At 44.2% G+C, this 24,691-nt stretch overlaps 2 protein-coding genes across 4 annotated transcripts in view; one reads left to right on the forward strand and one right to left on the reverse strand.

The window, feature by feature from the left end:
- The first annotated feature begins 389 nt into the window (after positions 1-389).
- NUP88 (nucleoporin 88) lies at positions 390-17,512 on the forward strand. The gene is made up of 17 exons (XM_033171484.1): positions 390-797; positions 1,942-2,111; positions 3,748-3,873; positions 4,873-4,959; positions 5,083-5,259; positions 5,699-5,885; positions 7,190-7,340; positions 7,780-7,878; positions 8,555-8,645; positions 9,995-10,096; positions 10,755-10,913; positions 12,224-12,349; positions 13,266-13,331; positions 15,286-15,366; positions 16,346-16,472; positions 16,691-16,809; positions 17,305-17,512. The coding sequence occupies exons 1-17, from the start codon at positions 405-407 to the stop codon at positions 17,366-17,368; spliced, it is 2,325 nt and encodes a 774-aa protein (XP_033027375.1). The 5' UTR covers positions 390-404; the 3' UTR covers positions 17,369-17,512.
- A 3,855-nt stretch (positions 17,513-21,367) lies between these two features.
- The window catches only part of RABEP1 (rabaptin, RAB GTPase binding effector protein 1), a 53,369-nt gene continuing 50,045 nt past the window's right edge, over positions 21,368-24,691 (reverse strand). For all 3 annotated transcript variants that reach the window (XM_033172552.1, XM_033172551.1, XM_033172550.1), the window contains 3 exons: positions 24,507-24,605; positions 24,253-24,369; positions 21,368-22,589 (listed from right to left, as the gene is read on the reverse strand). In XM_033172552.1, coding sequence (XP_033028443.1) covers positions 22,488-22,589; positions 24,253-24,369; positions 24,507-24,605 — 318 coding nt within the window. In that variant the 3' untranslated portion in view covers positions 21,368-22,487. The remainder of the gene's footprint in view (positions 22,590-24,252; positions 24,370-24,506; positions 24,606-24,691) is intronic.

The following is a 24,691-nucleotide window of genomic DNA, read 5'->3' on the forward strand; positions in this document are numbered from 1 at the left end:
AAGCACAAAAGACAGAAAAATATTAGTTAGGCAACAGTAAAGGAGAACGATTGGAGTGATAAGATACATGAATGTAGCATTCCAAACACAATATTCGCAAAAAACAAAAAAGATACTAAATTAACATATGAAATCCCGGAGATCCTTCCCCGCTTTTTTCGCCCCGTCTAGTCAATAGAAAATATTGCCAGAAATACTGCCAAGATTTGAACGGGCGTGATGTTCTTTCGACGTAAGCAGCCCTCACTTCCACCCCAGGATAATGAGAGTGTGGAAAACCCCCAAGTCCCGCGCATTTTTCACGTCTATACTTTTCACAAGTCTACGGTCCAGAGACCGCTTGCGTCAGCAGGCCGCGGTGCACTCTGGGTCGCGTACTTCCCTCGCACCCTCCCGTGGCGAAGATGCCCGCTGGGCTTAACCACCTTTATCGGTCCGCCGGGACGCCGACGTCACCGTCCGCGGTGCACTCTGGGACTCGTAGTCCCGCGCTCCTGAGGCGGCGAGGCTCTAACCGGCTTCATCGACCGGCGACGATGGCGGCCGTGGCGCCGGGCTTGGGAGAGCGCTGGTGGGCGGAACTGCCTCACCACGCCGTGCTATGCCGCTTGCGAGAGCAGGCCGACAAGGAGGCCGGGCCGGAGCCGGGGCCCGAGTCGTCGCGCCCGTCCCTTCCGCGCGACCTGTTGTTCGGCCTCGGCGGGGAGCTCTTCCTGTGGGACAGCGAGCGCGTCGCCTTCTACGCCGTCAGCCTGAGGGGCCTGGGCGACGACCCCGACAAGCTGGGCCAGTATCAGGTGCGGCCTATCGCCCCGATAGGGCTCGGCCCTCACTGGGGTGGCCAACCTGTGTTTGGGGCGCCGCCGCTTCGGGCCTCAAGGTGGTGGTGGCTCACCTGTGGAAAGCCCCTCCATATATGAGTATACGCTTGCATTATCAGTAGCGATAATGATAGCTTATTGCGTTTATATCCCGCTTTTTTTTCTCCCAAGGAGCTCAAGGTGGCATACATATTTCCCCAGTTAACCCCACCACCACACACACACTACAACCCTGTGAGGCGGGTTTGGCTGAGAGGCAGTGACTGACCCCAGTGAGTTTTGTGGCTGAGCCGGGATTTGAACGCAGGTCCATGGGCGTAGCCAGAATTTTTGGGAGGGGGCAGGTCTTTCGTTAGGGGGGCAGAACCTCAATTAAGCTATGTATTTTTATTGATCTTTATTGATTTGGGGCTATGGCCAGATCTCTGATGCTTTAGTCTAGATAACTATTACACTGCAACTGTGTTTTTAATTGATATCCAAGCATTGGGAGAGAATGCTTGAAGGAACACGACTGCTGGTTTCTCGAAGCTTCTGTCCAAGGCAGACCCTGTGGGTTTAGTGGTCTCTTGGCTTAGAACAGGCACGTCCAACAGGTAGATCGTGATCTACCGGTAGATCACTGGACGTCTGTGGTAGATCACTGGTAGATCACTGGCTCCCCCAAAGAAGCTCAACAACTTTGGTTCCCCTAAAAAAGCTCATTTTTTTGCCCTGGACCCCAAAAAACCAGGGATTTCCTTCTCCCTAAAAAAAGCTCAACAACAAATTTCACCTGAACCCCCCAAAAGGGGGTAGATCACTGCCAGTTTTTAACTCTGTAAGTAGATCACAGTCTCTTGGGAGTTGGCCACCCCTGGCTTAGAAGAACAGTAGCGGCTACCAGTGCCTTGCATGAAGCATAAGAATAATACAGGTAGTCTTCATCGCTCAGCATCCATATCAGATCATGCCTGAAAGAGTGAGCACAGATGAAATGCTAGGAAGCAACAGGTGCAGTTTGCTTGCAGCCAAATGTGTAATTGAGTGACACACACGCATTTTGCACTAGTTTTTAAGATTTTGTTCTGTACAAAGTTCAAATATTTAAGCATTAACCGATTGCCGCTTTGATTTCCAGACCCTGCTCTGCATAAATTCACCCCTTTTTGAGGTGTATCAAACTGCACTGAGTCCTACACAGGAGCATGTAGCTCTGATAGGAACAAAAGGCCTGATGGTGCTGGAGTTACCTAAACGCTGGGGAAAGAACTCTGAGTTTGAAGGTGGAAAACCAGTGGTTAATTGTAGGTATGTAGGCTCTCCATTTCTCATAATTGCTTTGCAGCTCTAGAACTAGGGATGATTGCTACTTCATTATCATCTGGGTCTGTAAAGAAAACAGTTTTAAGTACATTATGTCAATCTCATTTGATGACTGTTTTTACTGAAGTTCTCAGGCATTATATTTGGAGGGACTTTGTTTCAGTTGCATACATTCCACTACTATAGAGAGGCAGTCTCTTTTCAAACTTTTTTAGAAGGGTGGCTGAGGTGCTTTATGGTGCAGTGTTAGGATACAGGCTTTGTAGGCCTGAAGTTCTAGATTCAGTTCTTGGTTCAGGGTGTTAATGCTTTTCCATTAAAAGTGATTGCTTTTGAGCAAAGTTCTGAAGCAGTCCATTTTGCTGATGACACATTTGCTTTGCTGTTTCAAGTTGAGGCTAAGGCAACTTTTCTTTGCAATGGAAGTACAGTGGTACCTCGCTAGACGAATGCCTCGCTAGACGAAAAACTCGCTAGACGAAAGGCATTCACTAACGAAAGGGTGACTCGCAAGACGAATTTCCCTATGGGCTTGCCTCGCAAGACGAAAATTTCAATGCATTCCTATGGGAATTAAATTCCTATGCATTCCTATGCATTCCTATGGTCGTGCTTCGCAAGACGAATTTTTCGCAATACGAAACGACTCGCAGAACGAATTAATTTCGTCTTGCGAGGCACCACTGTAGTACCATCCATTTGCTCAAATTGCTCACAGTTAACATTTGGCAGATCACTGCGAGGCTGGAGAAGAGAGTAAAGGCTGTTGAATTTCTCCCCATTGTGGAAGAAACAGAAGAGGACATTGCACAGAGAACTCACAGCCTGGCATTTTGCATAATTTGCTAGTATCAGTGACCTCTTGCGCACTTCACTAAATATGAGAGGATAGGTCCCTGCCTCGTGGAGCTTATAATCTATAAACAGAGCAAGGAAGACAATGGACGATGAGAGACAAATGAAGGCAATGGTAAACAAGGAATGGATACGTGAATATTTCAGATATATGTACTTGAACATAATTATAGCACTAGGAGATAGAGGCTAAGGGACTATGCCAAAGAATAGGTTTTGAAGAGAGAGAGCTTCACAAATACATTATTGGGGGAACATTTCAGGAAATGTTATTTTTGGACAATAGCTACACTTTCAACCTTTTTTTTTACATTTGTGGGGAAGATCAGTTTGATTTTAGATTGGAAGCGCTTTTGATAACCGAGTCTGTGACTACATTTTTACCTAGAAGAAAGCTTCCTTAGTTAAATTATTTCACCACAGAAGATAAAATGTTTGAGTACTGACCCTTCAGGACCAATGACAGCTAATCATTTAAGCATGTAACACATCGAGTTAGGAAATAAAAAAGGACTGTTACAAGCCTATGTCTGTCCCTTGAGCTTTTTTGCTTTTGATAGGTTTGCCAACCATTTAGGGAGGAAAAGCCTAGCCTGTTCTTGTGCTCTTGACACTAGCTTGATCTGCAGAAATTGGCAGGGGACACAGGCATGAACGTCTGTAGCCCAAGCTGCTGGTCAAAGGCACAACAACAGTCCAAACAGTTGGCAGCCCTCTGTTAGGTTGGAACATAGTGCCATTCATGATGGAGACCTGTTTTTTGCAGCACCATCCCTATTGCTGAAAGGTTCTTCACTAGTTCACCATCCCTGACCCTGAAGCATTCCGCCTGGTACCCCAGTGAGACACTGGACCCTCACATTGTGCTCTTAACATCTGACAACACAATAAGGTAACTTTATTGCTCTGAATGGTTTGCTTTTGAGTAGGCTTTGGGAAATCCAAGGACCTGGTTTCCCTCACTGTTTAAAAAGGTGGTGCTGGTGTCCAATATATATTAGTCATCCTTTTTTATATATAAAATATAGTGGTGAAGAGTGTAAGCCATAGACTTTTAGTTTTCTGGTTCAAATCTTTTGCTCAGCCGCAGACTCACTCATTGATCTTGGGCAATCTTTCTTTCTTCAGCTGCCTCGTTGACTTTAGGGGGGACAATAAAAGGTCTGAAATATTTTCTGTGCACTGCACATGCTGTATCATTGTTCTGTTGCATGCCCCCTCCCCCCAAAAAATCTGTGCAGTGAGAGCCTCCAAGGGGTTCCAGACAGTGCTTCCCTGGGTTTGGTTCCCTTGCAATAAAGGTCAATGGAGACTGGTGTCTTTTTGAGATACGGTTTTATAAAAATCATATGTACAATCTGAGCATCAAATGGAGGGGCTCACAGCATTATCCTAGGAGCTTTTCTGGCTAATTAGCAGAGTACAAATGCTTTCAGAGGCTAATGTAGCCTCCTTTAAATATTTATTTGATGGGGTCATTTGGAACCACATGCTTAGAGACCCACGGAGCAATTGTTTAAGCAATACTTATTACAGTTTTCTCTCACTCTTCTTCCAAGGAGCTCAGGGTAGCATGTATGCTCTGTCCTCTTATTTTATCCTCATAGCAACCATGTGTAGTAGGTATGTCAGACCTGGAGGTAGTGACTAGGGCAGGACTACCCAGCAAGGCTGAGGGCAAAGCAGGGCTTTAAACTGGGTCTCTGGTCTTGGTCTGACACCAGGGCAGCTCTTCAGCTGAAGTGATACTGCATCGGCTTCTGCCAGTGTAATAATGTTGGGTGCAGTACTGAAAATTGTAAATTTATTCAGCCAATAGAGGTTGGGTTTATAGAAGCTATTGTGTGGGATGTGCTTCTTGTTTTTTAAAATGTCATATTTTGCTTTTAAGGATTTACAGCCTGAATTCACCCCAGACACCCGTGAAAGTGATTCGTCTTTCAGAAGCTGATGAGGAGACTCTGAGGCTCAATAAGGGGTGAGGTCTGAAGCTTCCCTCTTAGTTGCCCCTACAAGCACACCCCAGCGGCCACTTTTTGTTGGGCAAACTGAATGTGTGCAGAGAACTGCTACAAACTCAACTGCCTGCTCCCTCCCTTAGGAGAGCCTACACAGCATTGATAGGAGAAACAGCAGTAGCATTCGACTTTGGGCCCCTGGCAGCAGTCCCCAAGAACATTGCTGGGCAGCGAGAGAAGGAGGAAGTGCTAGCGTATCCTCTCTACATCTTGTATGAAAATGGGGAGACTTTTCTGACCTACATTAGTCTTCTGCACAGGTAAAGGTCTAACCCAGATTCATGATCCCCCTTTCACCTTCATTTTTTGCACTGGGCAGTGCTTCACCAGACCTCATAGATGGCTGGGCGGTAGGAGGGTACTGATTTGAACACCAAAACAGTTGCTCCTAGTTCAACTCTGAATGGAAATCGAGGGTTCAGGAATCATTGCTTGCCTGTATTATCTCCTTGTATGGTTAAGGTGGTTTGGTTGGTGTCTGATTAGCATATCCTAGCCTTTCTGCTTTGAGGCTGGCAAGGTCAGTTTGGTGTCTTGGTTGGCTGCAAAACTTTGCTGTTCCAGGTATTTGGCTATGGCTTGCTTGGAGTTTTATTGAGGGTGGTGGCAGCAGCAGCAAACTGTCCTAGAAGTTTGGGCTCTTCCCAATAGGCTTCATTTGACACCCCCCCCCCATTTTTTCCTTTTTCTTTTTTGTAGCAGTGGAAACCTTGGTCGGCTCTTGGGCCCACTGCCAATGCATCCTGCAGCTGAAGACAACTATGGGTACGACGCTTGTGCGGTTCTCTGCCTTTCATGCGTTCCCAACATCTTGGTGATTGCCACGGAGTCGGGGCTGCTTTATCACTGCGTGGTGCTGGAGGGAGAAGAAGATGATGAACAGATGGTATGTTTGCCTGTTACTACTTGGAGTTTTCAGGAGAGCTTCCCCACCACCACCCTGTTATATGAGGAGGGACTGTAGCTCCAAAGTTCCCACACTCAAACTCTGGCTTTTCCAGTGAAAAGGACTGGCTAACAAGTGGTAGGAGAGGCCTCTTCCAGAGATCACAGAGAGCTGCTGCCTGTCCCTCAGACCTTGTGGGGGGTCGGGCCATATTTTGAAAAGAAAAAATGAACGAATTCCTATGCCCCACAAATAACCCAGAGACGCATTTTAAATAAAAGCACACATTCTACTCATATAAAAACACCAGGCAGGCCCCACTAATAACCCAGAGACGCATTTTAAATAAAAGGATACATTCTACTCATGTAAAAACACCAGGCAGGCCCCACAAATAACCCAGAGATGCATCTTAAATAAAAGGACACATTCTACTAATGTAAAAACACGCTGATTCCTGGACCGTCTGTGGGCTGGATTGAGAAGGCGATTGGGCCGCATCTGGCCCATGGGCCTTAGGTTGCCTACCCCTGGCCTAACCTATCTCACAGGGTTCTTGTGGGGATTAATTGAGGAGGGGGAGAACCATGTACACCATCTTTAACTCCTTGGAGAAAAAGATGAGGTATAAATGCAGTAAGTAATACTCAACCCCTTGAGAATTAATGGACAGGACTAAATACTGCCGGGTGTCTTATATTTCATATTCCGCTTGTATTGAGGAGCTATTTTAAAAACCCTGTGCATCTCGGAAATGCACAATATTGATCCGCATTTGGACCTTAAAAGCACAAACATACAAAAGAGTAAGAAGTAGATATTGTGTGCCCCCCCCCACCAGCTCACTAGGAAACAATTAAGGGTTCTCTATATCAGTGTTTTTCAACCACTGTTCCGCGGCACACTAGTGTGCCGCGAGATGTTGCCTGGTGTGCCGTGGGAAAAATTGAAAAATTACTTTATATATAGTCAATATAGGCACAGAGTTATTTTTTTTTAACATTTTCTAATGGTGGTGTGCCTCGTGATTTTTTTCATGAAACAAGTGTGCCTTTGCCCAAAAAAAGGTTGAAAAACACTGCTCTATATTTCTTTATTATTTGTACTTACAGCCCACACTTCATCAAATGCTGGGTTTCCCAATTAAAATACATGCAATGTGCGATTAAAATAATAAACAAAACCCCAATTTTTGACCTTTCTTGTGGCGGGGGAGGGAGGTGCTTCCTAAGTGAATTTAATCCCTTGAGCTATTATCTGAAAGGAGGACAAATTTAGAAGTGTTAACCAAATCATCCCCGCAGTCTGTCAAATCCTGGGATTCAAGAACTGACCTCATTCCGTCGCTCTACGTGTTTGAATGTGTTGAACTGGAGCTTGCACTGAAACTGGCTTCAAGGGAAGGGGAGGAACCCCTGGAGTCGGACTTCTCCTGCCCAATCAAATTGCAAAGAGGTAGGAGCACAGTCAGTCACCTCTCTTGCTTTCCCCTTGCTCTGCTCACTTGGCATCCAATTAAAGCGACATTGCAGGTAAATACAAAAATTAATAAATGCCAGGCTACCTGTTCCTAGATTTGCATGTAGCTTTATGTCACAGGATAGCATCACCCAGCTGGCCCAGCAAGCTGTTTACTGTCTCTTTCTGCAGCTCTTGGTGGTCTGAGTTGCTTTGCCATCTTGAGGCAGCCCACAAGCATTGCCCATCAATAAATGAGAGGGCGGCAACAATGTGGGTCATTGCTTGGAGTTCATGGAACTGCTTTACATAAACAGGTTCGGCACAGTTCCATTTTCACGCAGTTCCGCGTTGCCGCTATCATACGTGGACTAAAACCTTCCCGTGTCCTTGTTGACTCTCCATGAATGCATAAATGTCTTACTTGCATTTTCAGATCCCAAATGTCCCTCTCGATATCACTGTACACATGACGCTGGGGTGCACAGCATTGGAGTCACCTGGATCAACAAACTTCAAAAGTTCCTTGACTCAGGTAGTAGTGAGACCTTCCTGCCATGGAATGTTGCATTCCTAAGCCTTGTTTCTCAGAGATGCAACTTGTCTTGAGTAGTGTGCGTGTGGAAAGGTGGGATATAAATAAAGTGGACATTGGTACAGTATAGTGAGACATCTGAATCTGGCAGACCATAGTTTACCTCCAACTAGAACTGAAAACCTACTTCAAACTGTAGTTTCCAATTAAGATTTGGAGGTAAACTAAGATTTGACTGAGCCAGAAATAATGAAGGGCATCGGAGCATGTGCAGAGAGGAGGCATAACACTCACAACACAGCCATGGTGTGAACTGAACCCATATATTGCTGGCACAACCCATTCAAAAATGTGACCCAAAACTGGTAGGGCCAGATCAAACTTGTCAGTATCTGCGTCCTCCCAATGGTCAGGACCACCTCCTTTTCTCTTCCTCTACCTCTCAATGGGCTGCCAGGAAAGGGACAGATGGCTTTTCTCAGAGATCTGAAATGATCACTTGCATCTTCTGTTACTCAGTCCAGTTTGGCTCCCTCCCCCTACCAATCCCCTTTCCCCTGCAGATTCCCACCCCCCACGCATGACATTTGGCTAGGAGTTCTGATTTCCTCATTACTGTTCTGTGGGGTGATAGGTGTGACTCCCCAATAACCTGCATGTTTACTTGCTTTTTCAGATGAAGAAGACAAGGACCGTTTGCAAGAACTTGGAGCAGAACAGAAATGCATCGTAGAGCACATCCTTTGCACAAAACCTCTGCCAAGCAGGTAAGAGTCTACTTCCCAAATCCATATTCTTGCAGCTGCTTACTGCTGGAGAATCCAGGCCGAAAACAGTTATACACAACTCAGTTTCTGAAAAATGAAGCATTGGTGTTGTTTGTGTTAAGATTTGGATGAGCAAGCAGGGTGGACAGGGAAGGAGAACTGTGTTTGTGTCTCTCTGTGGTGAAGACAAGGCTCTTGACCGTTTTGGGGGTGCTCTTTTTTCTTGGTCTGGGTAAGGATGTTGGCTGGAAAAAGACCTTTTTTGGAGAACATGAGAGAACAAGGCATGAATGCTTCTTCTGGGGATACGCAGGAGGCCTTCAGTGAGCAAAAGGTTAAGCCCCATCACCCAGAGATGGGCAGGGAGATGTAATGAAACAGAAATCTTTACTGATGTGAGACACACTCAGCACTTCCTTAGTGAATACTCTCAGAACCTTGTGTAGATCCCAGGTTGAAAACATCTGCATCCCAGGTGGGTTCAACAGAGAAGGAGGCCTTCTTAACTAGCAATACATGCATGGATGGGCCAGTGGAAATTTCAGCTTTCTTCTAGTAAACGTGACAGACGCACGACTTTGAACTGGTTTTTCAAGGTGTTGGAACAGAACCCCACTTGAGGCTGTACTGCAGTAAAAGCAGCACATCGGTGATACTGGTGGAAAACTGAAACACAGAATCATAAAATTGTAGAGTTGGAAGGGACCCCGAGGATCATATCATCCAGCCCCCTGCAATGCAGGAATATGCAGTTGTCCGATACAGGGATCAAGCCTGCAGCCTTGGCATTATCAACACCACACTTTAACCAACTGAACTATCCAGGCATTTCTGCCTGTTGTGACATTTCAAGACCTACCTAGTGGTCTTATAGATGTGATGGGTAGAATCTCTGCAAGACACCAGCATAGGGTCCACTGCAGCTCCTGGATATTTAAAGACATAAATCTTGCATTCAGCCTCCAGATGAAGAGGCAGAGTCAAATTGGATCCAAATATAGGAATAGGGCCTAAATAGACGATATTGAGCTGGAGGGATTATCTCTGGTAATTATAGATCTGAGAACAACAGTGGGGATGACCTCTACTCTTGCTCAGTTTTTGCAGAAGACTGACCAGGAGAGACACTAAGAATCAAAAAGCCTAGGAAACCAAATCAGTATGAGGCTGTAAACATGGCTACAGTGAAGGAGGAATCTGATAAGAGGCACTTAAAGATTCTTTAAGATTCTGCGGTGGATTCTTTGTTGTGCTAGTCTGAAGACAGCAAGTGGCTTCTGCTCTTCTTTTGTTGGGGTTGCCAATGTTTTCTGGGATACTTTGATATTTTCTCTGTTCTGTTCCTTCAGCCAAGCAGCCTCAATTATAGGGTTTTGGATCGTCTCAGACATTCTGGGTCCCACAATGGTCTGCATCACCAGGAGCTACGAATGTGTCACCAAACCTCTTCTGTACGTACTGAGCCACATTTACCTATTTAATGCTGAAATATGGTAGGCATACTTCCAAGGACACAGTATATTTCCCTTATATAGTTGCTAGGAGTCCTGAATTGCCTAGGTAACTCCTTCAAGATTCCATGGCACCCAGCTCTGCTGACCTTGAATTCATGACTATTGGTTCTCCTGGTAATCCCTGACATACCCCTTCATTAATTTGATTGGGACACTTGCCTTTCCCTTATTCCTAACTAGGTTTGTGTTAGTTACAGGTGGGTAGCCATGTTGGTCTGCCATAGTCGAAACAAAATAGAAAATTCTTTCCAGTAGTACCTTAGAGACCAACTGAGTTTGTTCTTGGTATGAGCTTTCGTGTGTATCTTCAGTGTTTCTGAAGAAGTGTGCATGCACACGAAAGCTCATACCAAGAACAAACTCAGTTGGTCTCTAAGGTGCTACTGGAAAGAATTTTCTATTTTGTTTAGGTTTGTGTTAATAATTCTCTGAAGTTTCTTTTCTAGTATTTCATGCCTGATGTTTGCAAAGGTCTGCAAACATTTTTTTGGGGGGGAGGGGGTTAAAGAATTAAAAACCTCTAAAGAACTTCATGAAAGCAAGTGGGGAGTGTCTTTGGAAATGCCTAACTGATGCCTGACACTTGTATTGACAGTTCTGCCATCTACCCAGCATGCCCTCCACTTCTGTGCACCAAGCAAGATTCGCCAGTTACAGTCTCGCCTCTCCGCATCCTGGCCGAATCGCAGGATTCCTTTGAGCGACACATCCGAAATATCCTGGAACGCAATTCTGCTAACCCTCTGCTATTGAAGTATGAAATCTTTCTGGAGACGAAAGGCTTTCATCATCTTTTTCCCCATCCCCCCACCCCCACCCCATGTCCCCAAAAGGCAAAGGCACACCTTGGCCTTTGGTGTTGTTCAGAAGAGGGGGTTCCATCATCTGGTATTCTCAGCCCCTTTCCTTTCCCTCTGACAGGGTTCACCCTTCTCATAGCTATAATCCTGCATAAGGTCTACACTTGCTGTTCCACCACCTCCATCTTCAGGATGGACTTATGCACAGTGGTCTTTTGTTCTGACTGATCTAAGCTCCTCTTCTCCCACACTTGACAGCTCTTGCAACTTCACTGGTGCCACCATAAATCTCTCTTTCCGCACCAGCTGCTCTCTTTCCGCATCCTACTGCTCAGTCATGGCACAGTCACTTTGGGGTTCTGGCTGGGTTGCTAGGCTCATGAGACATGAATCTAGCAGGGTGGGTGGGCTACAGCAATGAGCAGGGCTTCTTGGCTTCTCTTTACTATATTATTAACTGAAAGGGAAGGATGGCATAGGAGATGAGGAAAGTCAGCATTGAACGTCTGAAGTGTTTCTGGGCATTTTAAAAAGATTGGCTTTCTGGTGTGTTGATGAGCATCCGACTCGAGGGCTTTATCAAATGCAAATTGATTGTAACGTCCTTATCTGAGCTGAACCCTCAGTTTGAGGCCAGTTAGAAATCTTACCTAAATAACTGGACCTCTCTCCAGTTCAAGCTTCTTGAGGCACACAGCCTTAGGGCATATGGTGTCAGAAGCATTTGTATTGCAAAGCAGCCTGGGATAGCTCAGTCGGTAGAGCATGAGACTCTTAGTATAAGGGTCATAGGTTCAAGCCCCACATTGGGCAAGAGATTCCTGCATTGCAGGGGGTTGGACTAGATGACCCTCGGATCCCTTCCATATAATCTATGATTCTAAATGCTCTTTATCAGAGCATATACCATAGTTTTCCATGTATAAGATGAGCTTTTTTTTCTTTAAAAAGTAGGTTAAAAATGGGGGCGTCTTATACACGGATAGTGCACGGGAAGTGGGTGGGTACGTGGGATTGTTTGCTGCTGGGAGATTGTCAGCGGCTATTGATCGTGTTATTTGTGGCTGCGGCAATTGTGTGGGTGATTGGTGGCTTTAGCAATGCATGTGAGTTGCAGCGCGCAGGGCAGGTGGGTGAGCGATGTTTGGCAAACTCCCTCTTAAAAAAGGTCAACAACTCTGGGCCACCCCCCACCCCACCCAAAACTCAACAACACTGGGCAATATGGTATAATGGCCAAGATGGTGTTGTGTTCGTCTTCCAGGTCTGCAGATAAAGAATTTTCCCCTCCCCCTGAAGAATGCCTTCAGCTTCTCAGCAGAGCCACTCAAGTGTTCAGGGAGGAATACATTCTGAAACAGGACTTGGCCCGAGAGGAGATCCAGCGAAGGTAAAGAGAGGAGATCCCTTGGCTTCTAAATCCTTGCTCTTCTTCCCTCCTGTTGCAGCAACAACTGGCCATTTTCTGATCCTGAGCCTGCAATCTATTATCTGCCAACTTCATCAGATGTAATCAGACAGTGAGAGCTGTTCGGCAGTGGAATTTGCTACCAAGGAGTGTGGTGGAGTCTCCTTCTTTGGAGGTCTTTAAGCAGAGGCTTGACAGCCATCTGTCAGGAATGCTTTGATGGTGTTTCCTGCTTGGCAGGGGGTTGAACCCAACTCTAGGATTCTATGATACAATACCGACAAGAATATCTAGTGAATAGCTTTCCTGCCCTTGGGAATTATTTACATTTTTCTGAAGAGCATCTTCTTGATTTGCTTTATCACTGGGCTAATCGAAAGAGTGGCATAAATGGGTGGAAATCCCTGCCTTGTTTGCCCCCAATCCCTGCTTTAGAGGAAAGGCAATCAATGGCAACGTTTGGCTTAATTCCAAAAGCCTTCTGCAAGCTGTCAATTCTGTCCTCTGGCAAAGGAGAGTAAGGGTACACCTCCTCCAGCAGCCCTCTGGATTGGGGTGGGGAAAGGGGTTGGCCTGCCCACCAGAGAATGCAGCCCCTAACAGAGTATCAAGGAAATGTGCCCCCCCCCCCCCCGAAAAAGGTTGCCCTCTTCTGTTCTACAGCTAGGTTGTCATCCTCCCCCTTTCTCTCATTTTCGGAACAGAGCAGTCAATAGCACAATTCCCCTTTCTGTAGTATATGTGTCTTTAAATGCCCCCCCTTGGTTAACCCCCTTGTTCCTCACAATTTATTTTTCTCATTGAACAATGGGTTAGAGGTGTAGGGGAGAGCAGAAAGGCAAGCCAGGCAGACAAAAAACCTAACTGTTTGGCCATCCCTTCAACCCTTGCTCCCCAGAGTGAAATTGCTTCGGGAACAGAAGAATAAGCAGCTGGAAGATCTTGCCTACTGTCGAGAGGAAAGGTAAGGTGACTGTCTCTTTGCCTTTTAAGCTTGTTTGGCTGGTAGTTGAAAAGAACTGGGTCGCCCCATGAGAGCAGCTCAGAGCTGTGGTAGAGAACGTGCCTTGCATGTCAAAAATCTCTGGTTCAACCCCATCCATCACTAGGGAAAAACAATTGTGGGTATTAGGGCCGGGAAAGCCCTCCTGTGCAAGACCTTGAAGAGCTGCTACCAGCCAGAGTAGGCATCACTGAGCCTAGAATGATCTGGCCTGGTTGTGTAAGGTAATTTTCAGAGCATCCTTTCCAGAGATGTCCACTAAGCTCCAATATTAGATAAAAGCGTTTTACCCCAGGTTGAAACCTGAAGAGAGCTATGATTTGCTGATTTTGTTACTCTTCTTCTCCATGTGATTTAGTGTGTTCCTGTTCTAGTGATAGTTTAATTCATTAGTGATGTTTTAGTGTAAGCTTGTTTTAAAGAAATGTGTTCCTAATAACTGTCTGGGGTGTCCACTAGACTTCTGCCACTTGGCTGCTTTTCTTTATGCGACTTTTAAGAATATAAGAAGAGCCCTGTACCTGAATTGGACCCAAAGTAGCACTAGAACATAATATTCTCCTGCTCATCTTTTTTAAAAACAAAAAACCTACTAGCTAAAAGTTCCTGGCGCTGCTCAGGGATTCTTAGAAATGAAAAGATGCTGGTATTTATAAATGGATAATGTAATTTGTAATTTCTAGGACTCTTGATGTTACCTCCCAACACCCAATTATATCTAAATAGAGACAAAACATCCTCCACCATCTCAGGAACTACCATGCCAGATCTAGAAATGTTAACCAGTGCAGTTTGGATCCAGGGTTGTCATGGCCCAACTTGGTTAAAGTCCAGATTGGGCTGATTTGATATGGGATTCAGGCTTTCACTAAATCCAGTGCGCAACCCCTTTAATTTTCTGTCAGATTTGGTTAAAATCCAAATGGCATCTGACAGTATCCAAACCTAGACAAAAACCCACTCTGCCTCAAGAACCATTATGCCTAACTGGGCAACAATGTCATCAGAGATTTCCCAATTGACAGAGGTAGAAACAGTTCGTTCTGCCATCTTGATTCAAAATGGCAGCCTACTGTATCCAAGCATCAATGGAAACTGGCTCCTTGGCTTCAGGCACTGTTGTACCAAGTTTGGCAATGACATTTTAAGAATGCCTAGAGAACATACAGTTGGACAGACCACTTTCCAAAACATATAGTAGGCTAGAAAAAGCTTTTATTTGTTTCTGGCTGTTTTTTATAACATGTCTCAAACAACATCAGTTGGCATTGTCTTTTAATGGGACATAGCAGTTATCAGTGGGTAGTGCTGCTGGGATGTCCTGGACATTACTGGGATTTCAGTAGTTATACAGGGACATGGATTCAACTACTTTCGGTTGTCTTATTTCACTGTACTCATCAAATCTCTACTTCTGTCCCAAATAAAAGGGTGTGCAACATAATTCTCTGCTTATTTGTTTGTTAGAGAAAGTCTCATTTGCTTTGCAATGAGTTTTCTTTCCCCATTGATGTCTATGGGAGACCCAGCTGCTCTTCTGCTGCCTGTCATTTCTATGTTTTCCATCCAGTTGGCATGAAAATGCATTCCATGTCGATAACAGACCTGTCAAGTTCAGACAAAGACACTCCCTTTATGAGCCATTTTTAAAAGGCACACACCACCGGCTAAGTTACAGTAACTGGTGTCCAGGATTTGGAAGAGAGTCAAAATTTCCTAAAAACTCTCCCTTGCAGCCTCATGTGGACGTGGCAGCTGCTGTTGGGAGACATGGAAAGAGAAGGGTGCAAAATATACACACTGTTCTTTAGAACTGCTTTGTTTCATAAGAAACAACAAATAGACCCCACTTGTTCTGTTTTATGAGACAAATGCACACCACTATCCCAGAATAACATTTCCTTTTCGCCCAAAGGAAAAGCTTGCGGGAGATGGCAGAGCGTTTAGCTGACAAGTACGAGGAAGCCAAAGAGAAGCAGGAAGACATTGTGAACAGGTAAAGGGGCACTTTTTTCACAAGGCTCTCTTGCTGGGGGCTGGAGCAAGAAAATGCCCATGCCTGTCTGATGCCAAGTATGCTTTGGGCTTGTGCTGAAGCCTTGTCCTTAAGATGTACACCATTCGGAATTGCTGGGCTTGAATTAATGATCAAGAAAGCCAGGTTGTGGAGAGGCCTTTCAGCTGAACAGCATGCAGCTTGGCAGCCAGCTGAACTAAACCTACAACTTAAGCTGCTGCTAACAACTTCATGCAAGTTTATTCACTGACTAAAGCCTTTAAACCAGTGTTTAAAATGGCAGAGATGCTCCCAAACAATGCTGTTGTCTTTGGAAGGGCAAGCTGTTTGGAATTGGCATTATCTAGCCAAACTTACACCCCCTGGTGTCTGCCTAAGTGGTCTCAGTGTATTAACCGAGCAAGAATAGGTAAGCAACACAGTTGCAAGTGGATTGCGTGTGAAGTTAATTGGTCTCATTCTTCCTGAAAAGCAGTTGACAGAAGCCAACTTAATAAAGGAGGGTTGGGAGCGCTTTGCAAGTTGGGGAACCACAGTTAATGTGCATAATTTTGCGTAACGTTGATTAGAAAATGGGTGATATGCAGTTTGTATATGCAGTTTAATATTTGGTTGGAAGCTGCCCAGAGTGGCTGTGGAAACCCAGCCAGATGGGCGGGATATAAATAATAAATTATTATTATTTGTCTTTGGACCTGCTTTGGAATAATTGTCAACTGATATATAACTTTGATGGCAACTTTCAGCGTTTTGAAAACAAGGACTGAATTTGTCTTTAGGAAATTATGTTTGTAGTGTAGGGCAACAGTCCCCTCTTCCGTTCCTGCTTAATTAGCACTTGACAATGTAAATTTGTCCCGGTTCTAAAAGCAGAATTGGCTGCTGGTTTTATCTTGTTCTAGTCTGTGACTGCATAATAAAAAGATTGATTGACTGACACTGTCTTTGTGGGCTGAAGGATGAAGAAGGTTCTGCGTAACTTCCACTCTCAGCTGCCTGTCTTGTCAGATAGTGAAAAGAACATGAAGAAGGAACTACAGACAATCCAAGAACAACTGCAGCACTTGGGAAATGCTATCCGGCAAGTAAGTGTGGATGTGCATTGTTTTTATAACATTTGGCTGTTTTTGTATAATGCTTAGGGATTATCAAGTGATCTAAAAAGCCTTTAAAAAATAAATAAGTAGAAGTGGAGGGTGGGAGCTAGAGGCATTGCGCATAAAGCTGGAAGGCAGTATCTGAAATACTTTCTCAAGGGTTTTTGAAGCATCTGTCTCTTGTGCTATTTACTGCTTGCCTTTAGGTTAAAATGAAAAAGGATTATCAGCAGAGAAAAATGGAGAAGGGGACCAGTCTGCGGAAGCCTAGCATCAACCTTAACACTTATCAGAGGAAATGCATCCAAGCAGTTCTGAAAGAGGAGTAAGTGGGTGCTTGCACTTTGAAACACTTGGCAAATGAACAGCAAGCGAGTCAAGAGGCCCACCTCTTGGCCGCTGAGTTATTGTGCTGTATTTTGAAGCAGTAATGTTGAGGGGTTGTACATGTGGGGTATTGGCACTGTGCCAGCTGTGAAAGACACACCTGCTCAAACATTCCCTTTATCACCTGATTTGAACCTCCTGCTTCACTCTTCCAATTGTTGCGCTGCTTGTTTTGTTATACATTTTAAGTGCAGTCGTTTCCGTGCTTAGATTAAATTGTTATCGTGTATGTTAATTGTATTTTTGGCAATTGATTTTATACTGGCAAACTGCCTAGAAGCAGTATATTAATTAATAAATGCTTGTTTGCTGGTGTAGCCGCTTGCAGTAGTGGTGGTGAAAACCCCACCCGGGAAAGTTGTGTGTTGCACTCTGTTTTTCATGCCTTGTCTGCAAGTCACTGAAGTGCTTTCTCTTTCTTTCTCTGATGCAGGGGAGAACGCATCCAGGCGATGGTAAAACAGATAAATGATGTCAGAAACCATGTGACCTTTTAGAGCTGTCATGAATAGTGTAAAGCAAACTTGTGAAACATGAAGGGAACACAAACTGCCTTTCTCCTACTTTATACGTCGGTTCCTTGTGTTATTTTTTATATATATATAAAACTTCTCTGTTGTGAATAAATACTTTTTTTGAAAGCTTGTCTCACTTCTAAATGATGTACTGCTGTTTCTTCTCCAGAAGGCAAAACACATGAAGAATCCTGCCAATAGATCTTGGACATAATCACCAGGAAGTGTAGTTCTGGTTGTTTCTATGAGGGGTTGTGCAGCAGAACTTCCCAGACAGTGCTTCATGTTAATTATTGGTGATATCATTGTTACATAAAGGTAAAGGGACCCCTGACCATTAGGTCCAGTCACGGATGACTCAGGTTGTGGCGCTCATCTCGCTTTACTGGCCGAGAGAGCCAGCGTACAGCTGCTGGGTCATGTGGCCAGCATGAGCAGCGCACGAAAACACCGTTTACCTTCCCGCTGGAGCGGTACCTATTTATCTACTTGCACTTTGACATGCTTTCGAACTGCTAGGTTAGCAGGAGCTGGGACTGAGCAACGGGAGCTCAACCCATCGTGGAGATTCGAACTGCCAACCTTCTGATCAGCAAGCCCTAGGCTCTGTGGTTTAACCTACAGCGCCACCTGCGTCCCGTTGTCCTTGTTAACAAGAAGGAAATTCATTCAAGAGGCACATTAGTCTTAACCTACCACCAGCCATTGGAAGTATCCCCAGGAAGCAAACGCGTGTGGGTCTGGAATCAGCAATATGCCGATTTTCACAGTATTGAGGCTTGCTTTTTGCTACTGCTGATTATATTCAGTTGTTTGTACATGGAGCCTCTTCCTTCAGTCCATGCCATCACTGCCTCAGTGCTACTCTGAAAGTTTCTCTACAGAATTGATTAATTCCCCACAAACGAAAGGAGAAAGCACAAGCACGGTTTTACTCCTAGATATTGCAGGTGCCATATTAAGGTCAGTGCTGCTCATGTATTCAAGTTTTTTTGCAGCATTCACATAACAACCAAAATGTCAGCCTATGTTTTTGCCCAATTTAATTCAAGTCAACCCTTTGTCCAATAAGTAAAAAACCATGTAGCCAATTACCCATTTGCAAATTAAGCCCCTACCCCATATATTTTTAAAGAAAATCTATTCCTTCCTTACTAGAACAGAAAACCTCTTTAAATGGATGTTAATCCTTGCCTTTCTAGTTCTTACTGTATTACGCAAATCTAATGTGCCATCGAATCTACTGCGCACCACAATTTTCAAAAACATTGAAACCAAAAAACTATTTGCTGGTGGCATCAAATTTAATGCGCACCCTAATTTTTGCGATGCAATTTGGCCAATAAACACATGCATTACATTTTAGTAAATACAGTAATTTGTCCTCCCTGCAACCTGCAGTTCAGTTCTGAGCATAAAAGCAAGTCAGAACTTGCCATGATGTCATAAGGATGATTTAACACAGGATAATGGAAACAAATCCTTAGGCTCAGTGATGAACAGAACATTAGATTGGTCGCCTACTATGACCATTTTGAGGAAAGCATCACTGATCTCTTTCCATCCTCATGACCTAACATTCACCAGGGCAGAAAGGAAGTATGAGAAGGATCACAAAATACTTTTTACCTCCTTTAATTTGGAACACTTCTTAAGGATACACCTTCAAATACAGTTAACAAATGGTTACATTTCTGAATTTGGTAGACAGGAGAATTTTACACCCACAGTTTTCACAGGACACCAGAGGCTTGGTTCATTGGAATGTAGTATTCCAGACACACTCATTTGGAATTTAAAGGCTTAACTATTTTTTTTTTAAGGGACTATATTTATAGATGACTTGCCTGCCTCCTACCCTTATCCTTATCCAAACCATGCTTTAAGAGGTTGTATAGCAATGGCACAGGAGTCAAGTAAAGAAGATGTTAACAGGTTAGACATGCTGCAAGAACTTATTTTTGCACATATTAAGACTGTACAAGTATACAGAACAGAGCTATAACTTGAAGGCTTTTTCTCTTAAATTCTGCACACAGCCCCTTTCTCAAGAGTTACTGTATTATATTCCCTGTTTGTTGTAGCTAAGGCTCAGTGCGTAATCCTGAAAGCCAATGGTACAAATTAAGCAATCCTTTACAGCAAGAGAGCCAGGACCTAAGGTCAGATGGGTGCAACTTTCCCTTTAAAAAGGGGGGGGGGGAGCTTAATTATAGAAGGAATTATGTCCACAATTAAATTGCTTACTTTCACTGAGGATTTCCCGGCATTGAACAAAATTATTTCCCTTTTCTAAATTATTTGGACGGCTTCTTTAATTCATCCTGTGTGTATCTTGGGTTCTAGGTTTGAGAATTTCTGCATTACATTGTCAATCTTCTGTTAATTTAGTTACAACTATGAAAGTTTTAAAATCTAGTACTGCTGATCTATTCCCCTGTCCTCAGGAGCTGAAAACAGACTCCACCTGTTGTCTCTGAAGCCATACTAGGCATGTGGATGGAAAAACTAGGTTAATCAAGAACCTGACCTCACAAAGTACTGCTCTTCAATGCATAAGCTGCAGCGAGTTCAGTAATGGTCTTATTGTGCTACTCTACATGCTATATAGTTATCTTCCTATTTAACCAGTTTCTAACCACTTTAAGACAAACAGTTAAATAAAACTGACTGTTGTGGGAGCTTTTCCAAAGGTGGCTCACCAGAGGAGGTGGACAGAAGAGTCACTACATCCATCCTGACTCATACTGAAAAAGATTTAGCAATGTTGAAATGGCAGGAGCAAAACAGGGAGAATTAGCCTCAGGCATGCTTGAAGAAATAGAAAAACCTCCCCTGCAGCCTCTAGGACCGAATTAACAATCCAAAGAAACTTGTCAATGCAGACTAGGTTCTTTTCTCCCAATCCTACTGGTTGCAAATGTTCCTCGCAGTGGTAGGTGTCCCAACCTTGCCATTTCTTTACTGCTGCAGTATTCCACCCCTCCCATAAACACACACACACATACACACAAACAGACTGGATTCCAGCAAGTGTTTTCTGATTCTGTAGCAATTATGTGGGTGGAACCACACTGAGCAAGAGACTCCCATAGGAGATAGCTTCCAGCACAATAGAAACCTGAAGAACAGCCAAAGTGACTGATTACTTCTGGCCCCAAGTGATTAAGTCCAGACTGGGACCCTTAGCAGGAGTGGGGTGGGGTGGGGTGGGGTGGGGGGGAAGGAACTGTGGTAATTCCTCCTCTTACACTGATAAAATATGAAGCGGAATTTCAGATCACTAGTTGTTTGGGAAATAATCAGGTAATGGTGAACATGATTATATTAAGGACCATGCTAGGCTCATTCCAGTCTTTAGCAAATCAGCTTCATGGAGCAATGGCTGGGCTTTCAGTAGCAGGAATAGAAAGGGAAAGGGGAAATGGGCTGCTCTTTGCACCCAAAGCACCTCCCTGCTGAAGGTGATCTGTTCTGCTACAGGAAAAGGCTAGGAATGCAAGGGAGCTGCATCTCATGGATACAGCACACCTTGCCCATTTCACACAACCCTTCTTCTGAGATGCACTTTCTAGGAAGTTACATGCTCTTACTGGAAATGCAGGGAATCATGGTTGAGGGAGATCAAAAATACTTTTGATACGGTTCAAACTTGCAAATAAGGTTTATTTCATGGTGGGCTCTGCCTCAAAGCCCGTTTCTTCCAAATTCTGCAGTACATTCCACCCCTGCCTTCATGCTCAAATGGCTGGATGCAGAGGGCAAATGAGTTGCATGGAGGTCCCACTGATTTATAACGGGGCCAGAGCATGATCAGCTTCCAACCCAAAGTCCACAGCAAGGGAAGTCTGCATCTAAAGGGGCATATCCAAGAATGATTCCATTGAAGCTTAACCACCTTTCAGAATCTATTTTAAAAGAGCGGCATATTTTACAGCTTCTAAATTTGTGAGTCTGAAAAGCACCTGCTCCAATTGGTGTTGGCGGTGCCTTGAAATCGACATGTTTGTTTTATTAAAGAGTCATAAAAAACCTAATTCCATCCTCTGTTCTTTCGTATTCAGATTAAATACCCCCCAACACACACACACACACACACACACACACACTTTGTGGGGAGGAATGGTGGGATATAGCTCCCTTCCACTGCTAAAAGGAGTGCATAAATGAAAAGATCCTAAATTTCAGCTCAACTAGGGCAGGATATCTTTGCCTGCCACCTCTGAAATAAAGGCAACACAAAAAGTGTTGTTTTCAAACTGCTCCTGCAGCCGTTCCAGGGTGCATTTGCCACCCATTCTCTTGCCCCAACAATCTGCAGGGCGAGGCTTTTTATTTCTAGTGGTCACTTTCCCCCGAAGGCCGAGTCCTCTCTTTCGACAACTTCAGAACCTTCTCATCTAATTGCCCCCACCCCATCCCTGAACATCCTGTCCCATCACACTTTTCAACAGCAATTGGTCTCCTCCGGCACAACCTACGAGATACAATGTGTGCACCGAGCTCAAAAACCCCAAATCCAGTGCCCTGCAGGTAAATTCATATTTTAATATAAAATATTCATACAGCATGCTAGACCGGCATCTGCCTAGCCTGCTCTCTCACTCAATACCCCAGGTAGCCCTTCAGTCTTCATTGGGGTGGAGTTCAACAGCTTCGCTCCAAAATATGGTTTGGGGAGAAGGGGAGATTTGATTTGCAGAACTACCTTCACCACAATATTTTGTTTTTAATGGGAAGAGGTGAGAGAAAGAAAAGAGCCGAATTCCAGAGTAAGGGTGGAGGTGAGAGAGGGAGGATAGGGTGGTTATTTTGACTAGTCCAGTCCCCCACTAAAGCCCCCCCCCCCCCAGCATCTTGCTCATCTCTCCATCTGACACTTTTCTGCCCCCAACACAAAGCCATCTCTCCCTTCCAGAAACACAGCCTGGATCATTGTTCCCCTGTGTCATCTTCTGCTTCTTTCAGTTAAGAGTTAAATAATAATTATTAAATGTTTCGCTATAAAGATGAGGGTTTTTCTTTTAAAAAACCCCAGAAACAAACACAAAACAAAACAAAACAAAAAAATTGCAGCCTTAGAGCCCTGCTATGGAGGGTGTCATGTTTCAGGCAGTTGATTAATGTCTGTCAGTTTTGTGTCGTTGAGGATCACACGGATTCTCTCCAAGGAATCTGCCTGCCGGATCCGTTCCAATTGGACCTAGGGGGGGAAATGATTTGGTTCATTATATCCAGGTTCCCAGACCTTAGATCATAAAAGTACTGTAAACTGCTATGAAAAACCCATCCGCCCATATGGATTGTTTTCTGTTGTGCTGCTAAAGCTGATTAATAGGTGGGAAACATTTTTAATGAATGGGAGCACATTTTAATTAGAGGGGAAGAAATTAAAAAGGCTATTTGCATGTATTACTGTAACAGGATGATAAAGATGGACTTTCTTTAGAGTATGGTTTAACTAACATAAATTATTCCACAATTGCTATTTATTATTATTATTATTATTATTATTATTATTATTATTATTATTATTATATACTCTGTCAGATGCACTGACCATAATAATAATCGGGAGTTCCCAGCGTGCACAGCGGGAGAATGGCGGACCGTAACATCTCTGCTATCTATCACGAGTTAATTTGGCGGCTGCGATGGGAGTAAGCAGCCTCCCGACCTCCCCGGGATGACGGGGAGGGCTGCCTTTGCCCGCGGTACCCTTTAACCCACTTTGGGTCCTTCGAGACCGAGTGGGTGGGTCTGGGCACATAGGGCTCGTCCTAGATAGAGCTCCTGGAGCCGGCCCCATTCGTGCACGTTCCCTAGAATTGGATTTATAAATTTGGTTAAAGATTTTGGGCATGTCTCGGACAAAGGAGTGGGAAGAATGTTGCCAACTGCAGCCCTGAGTGATTAAGAATGAAGACTGGAAGAAGACGTGGACTTTACATTGGTATGTGAAGGAGGGAAAAGAAGGGGGGGTAAGCTCTGGAATCTCCGTTTGTTTTGCCTCAATGTTTTACTAACACAGGCGAAACCTCCCCCAGAAAATCCACTTTCACAGGCAAATGGCAAGTGGACTTTAAAGACAGAATGTAAATTAGATTGGAAATTACAAAAAATAAACTGTGTGGAGGTGAAATAAGACTTGGATTGATTCAATAGTAATGGAGGATCCTCGGCTGGCAGTGACACAGCTAGAATTAATTGTGGATTGTTGATGAGAACCTGTGGAGCTGAACACCACTTCAAAGGGAGAAGCCAGCTTTGATGGACGATTGATAGTGGAATTTACGAGGTGTCTGGCTCTCCTGGAAAGGAGTGGAGGAAGGCATGCAGGGGAAGAGACTGGTGTGTCGCAGTTTGATTTACAAGCTTGATTTATAAGACACTGACAAGATGGCGTCGGCCGAAATGCGATATTTGGAGGAGATGGCTTTATCCACACAGAGACATTATTTATTATAATCGTGTCTGCTTGTTGACATCTATCAGAGGCTGTGAAAATATTGGTTTATGAAAGCAACTGGAAGAGATTAGAAAAGCGCTCCGGAGTCCGAGACATGGGGAACTCACAAATTAAAAAATTTGGCATAATTGGAATTGTTATAATTGGAATTGTATAATTAATTTGGATTATAATTCGATTGGTAATTGGAAATATATATTGGAAAATCAATAAATATGATTTTTTTTTTTAAAAAAAGACCATAATAATAATCAAGGCAACTAGCTGTTGATTTACTACCATTACTCAGGCATTAGAGCCCACCCAGTCCAGCTTGGGGTTTCCGGAGTCTGGAAAATTTCTTCTGAATCTCCCATTAGTTTATTAAGTGCCTCACCAATTGTGCCAACAACCCTACCTGAAGGGTCTGCGAAAGCTTCACAAAATCTCTCTGCACTTGCTCACTAACATCCAGTTCCGTCTGCAGCCGCTGAGCTTTGTTCTTCTCCTCAAACATCAGCTGCTCCAGGTTTGCCTGAAACAAGTTTTTATTTGCATGAAAGGGCCTATCATTGCACTGTAAGATAGCCCTGGTGGTCAGGGGGCATTGGAGTGGTAAATAATGGACCCCCTTTTTTTACACGAACACACCCAATTTTCATTAATAGTTACCTTTGCAGCCAACTCCTTCTTCAGCTGCTCCTCAAGGCTGTTTCTCCTTTCCTGCAAGCTTTCCAGCTGTTGGTTTTTCTCCTTCAAGGCGGATTCCAACTGTGAAATCATGAATAAGTTGCATAAGGTTCAACACTGCCCTTGTCTGGCATTCACCTGCATGAATTGACTGCAAGTTAACGAAA

This window comes from Lacerta agilis, chromosome 15 (genome assembly GCF_009819535.1).
Source record: "Lacerta agilis isolate rLacAgi1 chromosome 15, rLacAgi1.pri, whole genome shotgun sequence".
Classification (NCBI taxonomy): Eukaryota; Metazoa; Chordata; class Lepidosauria; order Squamata; family Lacertidae; genus Lacerta; species Lacerta agilis.